The 14,540-nt window shown below is 34.1% G+C and overlaps 1 protein-coding gene across 2 annotated transcripts in view; it reads left to right on the top strand.

Annotated features, from left to right (window-relative positions):
* The window catches only part of RNGTT (RNA guanylyltransferase and 5'-phosphatase), a 362,014-nt gene that overhangs the window by 106,716 nt on the left and 240,758 nt on the right, over positions 1-14,540 (top strand). For both annotated transcript variants that reach the window (XM_003258324.3, XM_003258323.3), the window contains exons 9-10: positions 8,061-8,196; positions 12,027-12,098. In XM_003258324.3, coding sequence (XP_003258372.1) covers positions 8,061-8,196; positions 12,027-12,098 — 208 coding nt within the window. The remainder of the gene's footprint in view (positions 1-8,060; positions 8,197-12,026; positions 12,099-14,540) is intronic.

Raw genomic sequence — 14,540 nt, 5'->3', positions numbered from 1 at the left:
TGACCAACTGCTCTTATGTGAGGAAGGTTTATATATAATATCTGGGAAGGTGGTCTGAATTTTCTTTATAAGAAATTTTAGTATGCTTGAATTTATTTCTGTATACTAATACAACATTGAGAATTAGCTTTCAGGGACTTGTGTGCCAATTCTATTGGGAATAAAAATGAGAAGAAATGTAGCTTGTATAGAAATAGCAGAGGTTTGGTAGTGAATTCTTATGAGAGAAAAGATGTACAAAGTAAACTCTAGAATTAGCATTATACACTTGTCTATGTTGAAGGATGGTAAATAGATGGTGTGTCTCTTGGCATGAAGTTACCAGGTAAAGGGCTAGTATTATGTAACCCTTGGTATTAAGGATATGTTAGGGACATTACAGTGGGATTTCATCATAGGCACATTAAACCTCCTTACATTTAGCTGTATATATTGAGGCAAAAACAACAACAACAAAAAAACCCATTAACATCCTTTTTTTTTTTTTTAAAGTTAAAAAAAAATAGAGATGTGGTCTCGCTATCTTGGCCAGGCTAGTCTTGAACTCCTGGCCTCAAGTGATTCTCCGATTTGGCCTCCCAGAGTGCTAGGATTACAGACGTGTGTCACTATGCCTAGCCTTGTTAGCCTTCTTGACTGTAAGCAATAGAAATCAACTTTGGCTAATTTATGCAAAGGAATAAATAAGGAGAACCACTTTTGGAAAATGGATAGGAATCAAGGGAGGCCAGCAGCAAGGACCAGAGCCACGGTCAGGGCACAGGAACACTTTGATTAGGAAGCCACCATTAGCACTTGTCTAGACAATGTCTTTGCTGTTGCTATAAATAATTCTGCAACTATTCTTGTGCCTCTTTGTCACTCAAGTTAAAAGTTTTGGGAAAGGGACATGTATAGTCTGGTCTAGATCCTGAGCCTATTTCCAGCCTGCTAGGGGTAGGGAAAATCTGGGCCTTTGGGTTCCATCTAAACTCATGGTGTCCATCATTTCTTCCAAACAAAATGGGACAATTACTGCTTCCTTCTTAAATGCCCCATGGCCCAGTAAATATATCCAGTTCCTGAAGCCAGAACTTGGAACTTCTCTCATTTTCTCAGTCACATATCCAGTAAATAGCATATTGAATTACTGTCAGTCTACAACTTGAGTATCTTGAGTTTATCTATTTATCTCTAAAATTATTGTTACTACTGTCCTAGTCACTGTGATTTCTCACATGGTCTATTACAGAGGCCTTGTAATTTCCCTTGTCTACAGATTGGCCCCTATTCTGTTGGGCTGTACATTATGTGGTGATGAACTTTTAAAAATGCAGATGAGCTTATGTCATTAGTTTGCTTAACACATTTTAGTGGTCTGCATCTATTTACCTCCCATCTCTCAGTTCGAGTCCACCCTTTTATTTTGTATTAGGGGCTGGGATTTTGCAACCTACATTTCCCAGACTCCCTTGCCAGCTTGCTTCCTGTTGAGTTTTACCACTGGGAGCACAGGCAGGAATTTGGAAGGTGAGAGAAGGGACTACTCTTATTTCCAGTTTCTGTAAGGACACCTCCAACAGCAAAGGACAACTATTACTCCATTCTCCAACTTCTTTTGTCACTATCTGCACCAGTCTTGCTGTTCCCTCTCAGAGATACCAGCTTCTGGGCAGGGCATCCTAGGTAGATAGAGTGCCACTTGTATCACTTCCTAACCTGCTGGACTTTGTTCCGTTAGTGGTTTGACCATCCTCTATTGGACACCTGTTCATAGGGATTCAAACTTAAGCTACAGGGCCATTTGTGGCCACCTCCTTAGAGGTTAGAGCATCCTGCCACATGGACCTCTTTCACCTTCTTCCAGGCATAGCCCTATAATGCTTTTCTTCCAAGCTCCTAGCTTTTCAATAACAGACCTCTTTCATTTTGTTTCCCTAGTCCTGCAGGTCATAGTGCTTCCTGCAACTATTAATCTCTGAGTTATTTCAGCCTTCCTGTTCTATGTTCTCAGCTTTCCAGTATCTTTGTAAGCAATGTGCTGTATTATATCTCCTGGGTTTGAATTCTGCATTATGGTTTCTGTTTGTCTCATACAAGTAGTTTTTTGTTTTCTAAGATAAAGTTTAAAAAAAAAAAGTTAAAATAACTGGTAGCTGGGGGTGGGGGGATTAAAAAAATTTTCAGACTGAGTACGGTGACTCATGCCTGTAATCCCAGCACTTTTGGAGGCTGAGGTGGGAGGATTGCTTGAGCCCAGGAGTTTGAGGCTGCAATGAGCTATGTTCACACCACTGCACTCCAGCCTAGGTGACAGAGTGAGATCCTGTCTCAGAAAAAAAAAAAAAGTTTACATAATTCCTATTTCTCTGTTACTTCTCATGCCATACCATTTTTCTGCTTTCTCTTTAAACTTGAGTATTCTGAACCTTTTTTAGTTACCAGAACATTGCTGCATTCTATCTTGTCTGAAGGACATTGCACCTACTAGTCTGTGTACTCCAACCCTCCCGTGCCTCATTTCTCTTCCTCTCTCACATTACAACCTATGCTGGGTTGACTCCTACATATTGAATGTGAGGGGTAGTACACTGTAGAGGGTGTACAAATAAACTATTGTCTAAGTTTTAATATCAGCATTGCTGTTGTGTCAGCTTATGACATTGGGCAAGTTACTTATGTGTCTCAATTTCCTCATCTGGAAAATGGGGATAATAATTTTACTGACCTGGTAAGGTTGTTGTAAGGATTAAATGAGTTAATAAAAGTGCTCTTTTCTTCAGAACATAGTAATTGCTCAGTAAGTGTAACCTGTTGTTATTATCAGCTATGCATGAATTCCTCTGGAATGCCTTCCATGATCTCCAAACTCTGACAGGCTCTACCTTTGTAGGCTCCTGTAATAGCTTCTACTTCACTGTTCTAATACGTATTATGGTTGGAATTATTTAATATCTTGTTTTCTTGTTAAGAGTGTAAATGATATGAAGTTGAGAAGAGAGTCTGTGCCATTTGCTGTTGTAACCCTAGCATCTAGTACTGCCTAGCATCTAGACTGGCTCCAGGTCGGCCCTTTAACTTATATTTTAAAAATTAATTGATTAAAAAATTTAAGAGAAAAGCCATAATAAGTTTGATAGGGGCTAGGAAAAATGGATAGACAGAGAGATGGTGGTGAAATAAATTAATGTAAATGATCAGCTTTTCTGTTTTTATCGCCCATCAAAAGGCTCTAGTATGGAGGCTGTATGATAGAAGAAGAGGAATATCTGTTGTTTTGAAGCCACTGTAGTACAAAGAACAAGGGTTAGAATCCTGTCTTAATTCATTGCCACTTTGCAAAGGGAAAATGTTTCTCTGGGTCTGATTATAGACTACATTTCTGGCTTGGTGGCTTTTTTCCCCCTTGTAGCTTTAATTTTGCCCCCTGTGTCTAAAAGCAATTTGTGTTTATTTCTAAAAATTTTAAAAATACAGAAAAGCATAATGAGGAAAGCAAATATCATTGATAATTCTATTACATAGAGATGGGGCAGCTCTTACTATTTTGGTATAGGTTTTACTCTCTATATTTATGATATACATACAGTTTTGTCCTCCTGTCCTCTGTAATTATTTAATATATTCTGGTTTTAAACTTGCTTTTTTCCTACTAAACATATTGTAAATTTCTTTCCATATTAATTTTTTTATCATTGTTTAAAAAATGCTTGGCTAGTATGCTTTTACATGAATATGCAATATTTATTTTACCTATTTGCTGAATGATGGACATTTGAGTTTTTACCCTTTCACTGTTAAAAAATATTATGATGAACTTTGTTGTACATACAGCTTTGCTTAACAAATATTGAGTGCCTTCCTTTAGTGTTTATTCAGATAGACTGTGCAAGATACGTAAGCTGTGAGAAAGAACAAAATAGACAGGATTTCTGCCTTCATAGAGTAAGAGATAAATTCCTAAATTGATGATCAGAGTTGGGTCTAAATTGGTGATAACTTTACATTACAAGGAGTTTGAGGACCATTTTACTCTCAGACTACTAGGAGGAATGTGAATTAGGACTCTAAGGTGGTATTAGTTACCATTGTTTTACGTCAGTTTTCCTTCTCTTTAATTATGTACTTCCTAATTTTATTAATATATATTTGGTTGTTTTACTTAATTATATATCTCACATCTCAGCGACTGCTCTGAAAGATTATTTCCAGTTTTGGTAGAAAACCTGCATTTACAGTAAAGTAGTCTATAAATCTGGTTTTTCTGTAATCCATATACCTTTGGTATATATACTTTAGCATTTTCTATCTGGGAAACGTATACTGAATTAAATTTTGCCTTTTAATGGGAATGAATATAATACAAATACCTATTGATAATTCTGAATATTAAATTTGCAGTTGAGATAATTTCCTAATTAATAAGAAATTATATTGCACCATAGTTATATACTAAGGCAGCATCTGGCAGTTTGTGAGGTAGTTGCCTCTTTTTAAAGAATCTGGCTGCTTTCAGGGACTTCGGAGTGATGTGGAAATATTTCCACATTCCTTACATGAAATAGCTCATTACTTTTTGTTAGTATCACATAACAAAAGAACATATGATTTGGAATGACTGGAGTTCAAACCAAAAATCACAGCTCAGAAACTTGTGTTCCAAAGCCTGAAAATTTATGTGTGCAGAAGAATCCCTAAATACCAAGTGCTAAATAATTTCTCTGGTGTTTCTGCAGGTGCAAGCTCTGTTTCTCATAAGCTATCTTTTTTGTAAATCCTGTCCTCTAAAGCTTTTTCTTCCTTATCTTTTAAATCTGTTTATACACATGTGTACATAGAAAGTATTTTCTTTTGATTGATACTCTACTTGATTTAAAAGAAAAGGTCTGATACTAACGTGTGTGTGTGTGTGTGTGTGTGTGTGTGTGTGTGTGTAAAATAAATATATCTTCACCCTGGGATAATACCTATTCCATTTAAACATTAAATTTAAAATTCTCAATTTCTGGGCAGTCAGTGAAAGGGGAAATATAATTTTATCATTATTACATGATCATAAGAGTAAATCGTTTCTTTTTTCTGAATTCTAACATTTATTAGCTTAAGTCAGCTTTTCTCAAATTGTAAGTATAGAACACCAATTCTGTCAAATTTTAACAGATATCAGGATTAAGTTTAGGAAACAATGGACTAAATAAGATGAACAGATTTATTTATATATTTTATCATAACTTTAAATATCCTAATATATATCTTGACTTTCTAAGAGAAAGATACAGTGGTTTCCTAAATTGTTTGCCTTGAAATACCCTTTTGGTGAATATCAACTTTGCGAAATGCCAGCCTAAGTCCTTAACAACATGATGGGTTGTGTGTCTTCCATGCCATTTTTGCAGACGATGTCATCATTGCTTTTTATTTGATCTTCCCTTTTGTTGATTTAAATTCCTTTTGAAACATAATCCAAGGCAAGGCTTACTTCTTCCAAGTAGCTTAGATTCTGTCTATCCACCCGGAATTGCTGCTTTTGAAAAGCATGTGCCAGAGGGCCTTGCGAACTAAGTATTCCTGTTGTCTGTGTGCCGGCTGGCCTGGCATTTGGTCTAGGAGTCTTTCAGGTACACAGTCAGTCCAGACTGAGGCTGAATTTATTTTTCCTAGTGAAACCTGAGTCCCCACACTCCCCATCTACTAGGGCTGCAGCTATTATAGCAAGGGCCTGAGCTCTCCGTCTGCTCCCCAGACACTTGCTGGAACTAATTATCATTATTATTAAAACTTTAAAAAAATTTTTTTCATGGCACTATTCACAATAGCAAAGACTTGGAACCAACCCAAATGTCCAACAATGATAGACTGGATTAAGAAATGTGGCACATACACACTATGGAATACTATGCAGCCATAAAAAATGATGAGTTCATGTCCTTTGTAGGGACATGGATGAAACTGGAAACCATCATTCTCAGTAAACTATCGCAAGGACAAAAAACCAAACACCGCATGTTCTCACTCATAGGTGGGAATTGAACAATGAGAACACATGGACACAGGAAGGGGAACATCACACTCCGGAGACTGTTGTGGGGTGGGGGGAGGGGGGAGGGACAGCATTAGGAGATACACCTAATGCTAAATGACGAGTTACTGGGTGCAGCACAACAACATTGCACATGGATACATATGTAACAAACCTGCACATTGTGCACATGTACCCTAAAACTTACAAAGTATAATAATAATTAAAAAAATAAAATAAAATAAAAATTTTGAAAAAAATTTTTTTTTTCTGTTATGTTGCCTTTTTTCCTTTCCTTTTTCTTTTTTCACTTCTTTTTTTTTTGGAACTGATTATTTTGGAAACAGCAAAGAACAACATACTTCACAATCTAATCCAAAAACATAAGCCCCTTTGGTCTTCCATGCTGCTCTTTTCCATTTTTGTTTGTACACTTGTTTTCCCTTCATCAGCTCTCCTATTTTTCCTCACCTATCCTAAACATGTGTACTTTGCTCTTCAGAACATTGGTTTGTGGTTAGCCAGTTATCCACTATTATATTAGCTTCCATATACTCTGTTAGCTTGCATCTCTTCATTTAATATTTCTTCTGTCCCCTAATCTTAACTTGATTCAGCTGCATCTTTCAGTCGTTGCTGCCCTTTTTTTTGGACATACCTCAGGTACTTTGTGGGTAGGAGGTTGCACAGTCTGGCCAGTGTTCTCTTTCATTTTCATTGGTCCCTCCAGACCACTCTTCTTCCAGTCTTTCATTTAACACCAAACACCAAACAAAAACAGCCTAGCAAAATGATTCTGTTTCTTTGAGGCTTATGCCTTTTAACTTTCTAATCTTTTTCACTATAAATTTTTTCTCATTCTTTGAAGACTTTGGTTCCTGGATATGATCTTCATTTTCACCCCAAGTCGTCTTATTATCCATTTGGTAGTATAGCTTCCCAGACTGTAATGTCCTCAACTTCAATCCATCTTGACTTTATATGTGGTGTGAAATAGAACTCCATTTTTGATTTGCTGATGGGAAATCAGTGATGATAACCTGACCATTTGAAGAATGACAGGTTGTTAAGTGTATGAATTCCCCCATATATTGATTGAGTTTAAGAAGATAAGAGCTAATTGAAAATCTTATGGCTGTTTAAAAATATTTTAATTTTATAGTCATAAATGAGAAGAAAAGTTATACCTGATATTGTGGTACCTGGCTATATCATGATATTGATTCAAAGAGAGGGATTAGCTGTTTTGCTAACAGGTATGGTAGAAAGAGCACTGGATAATTTAAAGTCTGGCAAATGGCAAATCACTTAATGTTTTTCACTGCTTTTTTCTGTTTTGAAGTGGAGAGAATACCTAATCCATATAGTTATTGAGCTAATAAAATACATTTACATATGTCTATATGTGTGTTTTGTAAACTTTGTAAGGCTTCAATGTTTCAGATCTCATAAAAATTAGAGAACCATTCTCTGTTAGGATGGATTCATAAGGTTACTCCTGAACATCGCATTATCTCCATAAAAAACTTAGATTTCCCTATACTCTGTGTTTTCTATAGGAAATGAAAAAAGTTAAAAAAATTATTATTTGTGGACTAGGCGTGGTGGCTCGTCCCTGTAATCCCAGTACTTTGGGAGGCTGAGGTGGGCAGATCACTTGAGGCCAGGAGTTCGTGACCAACATAGTGAAACCCCATCTTTACTAAAAAAAAGAAAAACAAACAAACAAACAAATTAGCTGGGCATGGTGGCACACACTTGTGATTCCAGCTACTCTGGAGGCTGAGGCACAAGATTTGCTTGAACCTGGGAGGTGGAGGTTGCAGTGAGCCAAGATTGTGCCACTGTACTCCATCCAGCCTGAGCAACAGAGCAAGACTCTGTCTCCCAAAAAAAAAAAAAAAAAAAGAAAATTATTATTTGTGATACTTACATGATAGAGAGACTCTAGTGAACATTAGTCTACAGATGTTTAAGGTCTATGGAAACCAGTTTGTTATTTCTCATGACGCTGTTCTTGATATTATACTTTAAATATTAGCTTTTAATGTTTCATTTACAGGTACATGATGTTGATTGATGGCACAAATGAAGTTTTTATGATTGATAGAGACAATTCAGTATTTCATGTTTCAAATCTGGAATTTCCATTTCGTAAAGATCTTCGTATGCATTTATCAAATACTCTCTTGGATGGCGTAAGTCATATTTATGTATACTATAAAACTAAACATTGCCATTTTTATTTTCCTTGTAAGTAAATGTGTATTTCTGTTGGTTAAGAAATTTCAAATGAAATCTAACTTTTTTTTTTTTTTTTTGAGACAGAGTCTGTCTCTGTCACCCGGGCTGGAGTCCAATGGCATGAGCTCGGCTCACTGCAACCTTTGCCTCCTGGGTTCAAGTTATTCTCCTGCCTTAGCCTCCCCAGTAGCTGGGATTACAGGCATGCGCCACCACGCCCAGCTAATTTTTGCATTTTTAGTAGAGTAGGGGTTTCACATGTTGGTCAGGCTGGTCTCGAACTCCTGACCTCGTGATCCACCCGCCTCGGCCTCCCAAAGTGCTGGGATTACAGGCATAAGCAACTGCGCCCGGCCAAATCTAACTTTTATTAGGATGTTAAGTGTCATTTATTTCTTATGTGTACTTACATTGAATTAAGGTCCTTTTAAAGAGGGATCTGCCAACTGAATCTTTGAACATAAGTAAGACTTTGAGATATTTTCTTTAGTGGAGAAATTTGTTAAAGATATGTAAAGTTTGTTAAATGAGTGCTCTGGTCAAATATGTATACATATGGATAGTTATATAATTTTGCGCGAAGAGAAACAAATGTTACATGTTATTAGTAATTTGTCTTTTTTCCCACACTTAGCAATGTGTTTTGGACATCTTTTTCACATAAATGTCTGAATGGTTTACCATTGTATATATAAAGACTATAAATTGGGGTTTCCAAACTATCTTGATTGTGAAAATTGTAGGGTTAAAAAATTGCTTGTTTAAAATATGACCCTTGCCAATAGCATATCCTAGACCATATGAATTGGAATCTCCCAGGGGCCTACATGTCCATACAGGTGACCAAGTGACTGTAATTAGGCAAGTTTGAGAAACAGTTCTGCAATTTATTTAACCAGTTCCCTTTTGTTGGACATTTTGATTTTTGTATTTTTTCCTGTATCTAGTAAATTTTCATTCCTATGACAGCATGTGTAACAAAATACCACTTTCTAATAAAAATGATATATATACATATGTACATGTATATGTATCTATATGTATATAGATTTAACTGTCATAGTTAATGTGACTGGCACCCTTGGAGTTATATAGTACATAAAAGTCATAGTCATTTGTGGCAGCTCTGGTAGTTGGTTCATGGGAACAGCAGGAACATTTTAGTTTTTGTTATCTTTATTTAAGGTACTTTTTTTTTTAGCATTATAATTAATAAAATATAAGAAAGGAAAAGACTTAAGTAATAGCATTTGTCAAAGTTTAGTCTAGTTTATAATTGACCTAATGTTTGTTGAGTGCCTATTATGAGTTGCTATACCAAGAGTACGGGTATTGCTTAGAGGGTTGAGGAGAAGGCCTCACCCTTGAAACATTTTACTTAATTGAGTAGGGTGGAGAATGAATGCTAATGATGGAAGAGACTTTTGAATAAAACAGTAACCCAAAGAGAGGTATTTAAGTCCTGAGGTAGTTTAGAGGAGAAATAAATCACATCTAGTTAGTCAGGAACTAAATATGTTTTATGTAGGAGTTGGCATTAGAAACAGAAAGATTTCTATAGAAAGATTTTTGATGGACGTGGGCTAAGGGCATTCTAGGTAGGAAATAATGCTTAAAAATTAGATATTTAACCATCTGCAGATTTAACTTAGCAATACTATTTATTTCACCTCAAACTTGGATAACTGAGAGCAGCATAATAGATTCTTGTGAAGTTTTAAAAATAGCAATATGATTCATGATGTCAATTTACTTGGGCTAGAATTATAGTTGCCATATCTGTTTTTTTTGGTTAGTTAATTAAAACAGTCCTCTGTAGTTTCCTGTTTCTTCTACATTTTCATGTGCAAATTGTTTTTGTAAAATTCCAAATCCAAGAATAATTCAAACCACCTAATTGTCTGTCAGATGTGAGCATTGAAGCTTTTGTTTTGCTTTGCTTAACTATGTTCTTTGACCTATAAAATGTGGAAAATAGGAATTTAGAAATATTGCATTAATTCACCTGAAACACACCAGTGAAATTTAATCAATTTAATATTGAGACTAAGATAAGAATATAGCAGTTAATCATTAAAGTTAATAGCAAGAATTTTGGAAAAATTCCATGTCTTTTTCAACTATTAATTTTTAATAAAACACTGCATGCTTGTTGTTGAAATTTTAGAAAGTCTGTAAACTTAAAGTAGAGAAAATTAACAATCAAGAAGAGATGACATTTTGTATTTTGATGTTAAAAGGAAATATCCTTTTAGTAACTTCGTTGTGCTAATAATTATATAACATGTATAACCAATATGTATATAGCTGACATTTAATATATGTTGTGTATCTGGGGTTCTGTTATTCCTCTTCAATCTGAAGAACTGCTTTTAGGATTTCTTTTTTTTTTTAATTTAGTTCTTTTTTTAAAAAAATTGAGATACAATTTACATACTGTGAAATTCACTATTTTAAGATGTTCAATCCAGTGGTTTTTAGTCTTTTCCACAAGGTCATAAAATCAAGACCACTATCTAATTCCAGAACATTTCATCACCTATATGGATTGTGATGATTAGAACCAAGGGAGCCTTATATGAAAGATTTCAAGGAATGAGTTACAGAGATGAGCCTTGAAGGCCCACAGGTTTTGAAAACCCTTCAGTGGTTCCCTGTTCCTCATAGCACAAAAGCCAAACTATTCAGTATGATATTCTTTATATCTGAAGCATGCCTGTGTCTTCAGTCTCATCTTTGATTGTGATTGCTAATCACAAATACTCAGCTTTGGACAATTTACCCCAAGCCGTCTTTTTTCATGCGTTTGTTATACCATTTGGCCTATCCACGATCCTGTTGGAAAATATACTCTGCATCTTTCAGGATGCAGCTAATGGTCATGTACCTCATTACCAAACTTTCTCTTATTCTTCAAGTAGAAATAACTACACTCCTTGTACTTAGGCTTAGGTAATGCTTTTGTACAACAACAAAATATATTTTTCCTAAGTCAGTGTATTTTTTTGTAATTTTAGATGGTTGTACATGGAATTTCTGTTATAAAATTAGAAGCAAGAAAACCTATCTGGTTTCCAAGTAAGAATATGAGGAAAGAAACATAATTTTAGGTCAAAAACGTATTAATAATTAAAATTTTATGTAATACTGCATTTTATACCTGTAATCATCCTTTAATGTCATTATCTTGTTCTGTCAGACTGCAGATTTTTTTTTACTTTTTAATGGCTATGGTAGATTTGCAGTGATCTGTTCATACTCTCTTGCCCCGTTCCCTTTGATCAAAGCCTAGTAAAGTGGTATGAAACCAAGAAAGGCCACATGGCTCACATGGGAATTAAATCTATAATGAGGGTGCCATTTATTGTCATAGATTTTTTATGATTAAAGTAATTGATGTATAAAAAAATTTAAAGCATTAATGATTAAACAAAAATATTTTTAAAAAAGATCCTGACTTTTAGAATTTAAAATTTGTAGTCTCCTACCCATAATTGTCGCTTAGTAATTCAAGCATAAAGCAAAATGTAGCATGGAAATTCAAATATAAAAAATATGATGAGATATTGTCAGGTGATTCTATTTCAGTATAGAATAAATGCATGATGGGGATGGGGGGCTAACAGTTTATTAATATGATCTGGGGACAAGTGTGTTCACTTTGAAATTTCATCAGGTTATATATTTATGGTTTATGTGCTTACTGTGTGTATGCCATATTTCAGCTAAATTAAAAAAATTGTAATTAAAGTATGAAGAAACTTACCTTCTTTTCTCTTTCAAGGAGATGATTATTGACAGAGTAAATGGACAGGCTGTTCCTAGATATTTGATATATGACATAATTAAATTCAATGTAAGTACCTATAATTTATAAAATACAAGTTATTACTGAAATAATGAATGTATTTTTGACAAATAGTCTTTGGTGCTGCCTTAGAGATAGTAGGAAAGAAAATTTGTGACTCAGGTTACTCACTGGGTATCTTTTTGTTAATCCTTTTATATCTCCTTTTCTTTCTCTTATTGTTAATTTTCACACATTTCTTTGTTTTAGGTTTCTTTAACTTGCAAGTGAGTAAAGAATAATGGCTTAACTCTGATAAAATAAGACAGCATTTCATAAAATGAAAATTTCTGATTTTAATTATCCTGTACTTGATTTTTTTCTTTTAAATCTCATGAGTTTATTTCTGTCACCAAAACAGCAACAAAACAAAAGAGAAACTGATTATGAGCTGTTGAATGGGTAATAAATTGCAGTATTAATTCAGGATTGCATTAATCCAGGTTATTAAAAGGCAATTTTTTCCTGGACATTTTTAATGCACACATCTAATTTTTTGATTGAATTTCTGTGTTTAAAACAAAGAGCTTCAAATTTTAAGAGCCTCAGGGCCAGAAAACATCAAGTTTTATTTTGTTCTGTTTGACTGTATTCCTCAAAAGTAATGCTTTCCAGAATTGGCTTAATCTTATCACAGATCTTGGAATAGCATTCATTGGCCTATAACTAGACATAAGGGGTGGTGGGGTGGCTTTGTTTCTTTGTGAGTAGGTAAGTTCTGTCTCCTTTACTTCTTGATACTGAGCTCTGCTTTAATACATGTTCAGTCTGGGCCTACTCTCATTTCTTAGCTGAGTACTCTGTCTTAGATAGTAGTTTTCTAATACTTTTTAAAAATATGAAAAATTTCACCATATAGAAGAGTCTAAAAAATAATATAAGGAATACTCATGTACTGACCACCTAGATTTGTTAAAACTTCATGATTCAGTACGAATCCAATAGAAGTTTCTTAGTTACACCTCTCTCCTATTCTCAAATCTCTTGCCCAGAATCAGCCTCTACCCTGAATTTGGTGTGTTTATTGTTCCCATGAATGTTTCAGATACTTTTACTATCTATGTGTGTATCCATAAAATATATATGATATTCTTTTGCAAGGTTTCTGGTGTTATATAAATGTTATTGTACTATACCTTTGCTGACCTTTGCTCAACAAGATAATGTTGAGATTTATTTGTACTAATACGTCTAGATTTAGTTCATTCACTTTAATTACCATTGAGTATTAAATTGTATAAATATACAGAATTTATCCTTTTTCCTTTTGATGAACATTAAGGTTTCCATTTTTTGCTTTTATATTACTACTGTATTGAACAATTTTATGTTTTTTTCTTGTGCACACGTGAAAATTTCGCTAGGACAGTTGTTCCCATTCTTGGAATGTAATTACCTGGGAAGTGTTTTTAAAAACTCTATTCTGTCATTAGTATATCATGGAGATTGTGATTAAATCAGCAGCTTCAGCTGTATTATCTGCATTGCTAAATTTCTCTCAGAAATAGTTGTTTCAGTTTGCCAAAGTTGGTTTTATCAGACATTTATATTACTGCCAATTTGATGTGTGTGAAATGGTATCATCCTGTTTTAATTTGCTTCTCCTTGATTACTAACAAGGTTTAACATATTTCTAATTTTTTTTACTTGTTTGGAATTTGTATGATTTAATTGCAAGTTTGTATAATCTTATAATACAATCTTCTATTTTTTCTATTTGGTTGTCTATTTTTTTCCCTGATTACCAGTGAAGTTGGACATATTTCTGAGGTTTATTTTTATCTGTTTGTATTTTTCTTTTGTAACTTAATTGCAAGTTTGTTCTATTTGGTTTTCTGTCTTTTTTTTTCTTCTTAATATGTGGGAGTCAATTACCTTTTCTAGATTCTAGTCCTTTGCTGGTTATATGTGTGGTAATATGTTTTCCAAATCAGTGTTTATTAATGCACAGAAGCTTTAAATTTTAATGAAATCAGTCTCATCAGACCTTCCCAAATATTGTACTTTTTGTTTTGTTTAAGAAATTAATCTATATTTTATTCTAAAAATGATTGTTATGCTTTTTGTCTTTAGGTCAATAATTGTTTATTCAATACATGTTTATTGTGTGCCTATTACCATATTTCATGATTTTAAGCCACATATATTTTTACATTTCTGATATTGGGATGCATTTATAATTGAAAGTATCGTATATTTAATTCTTTAATTTACTATGGAGCCTTTATGGATGATTAACAACGTTATTTATTTTGTATCACCAAATCAGGGCCACTGTTAGAAAAAGAATTTTTTTGAAATAATATTTAAAATCTTTTCAGTCCGTTAGTTTATTAGCTTGTCCAGAAAGAATTTCATCAATTATCTTTTTTTTTCACCCTCTGACTGTCAGCATCAATCATCTTTTATATGTCAAGTACATATGTACTGGGTATACAAAGATGAATGAGA

This window comes from Nomascus leucogenys, chromosome 3 (genome assembly GCF_006542625.1).
Source record: "Nomascus leucogenys isolate Asia chromosome 3, Asia_NLE_v1, whole genome shotgun sequence".
Taxonomy (NCBI): Eukaryota; Metazoa; Chordata; class Mammalia; order Primates; family Hylobatidae; genus Nomascus; species Nomascus leucogenys.
This window is presented reverse-complemented; position numbering and strand designations above follow the sequence as displayed.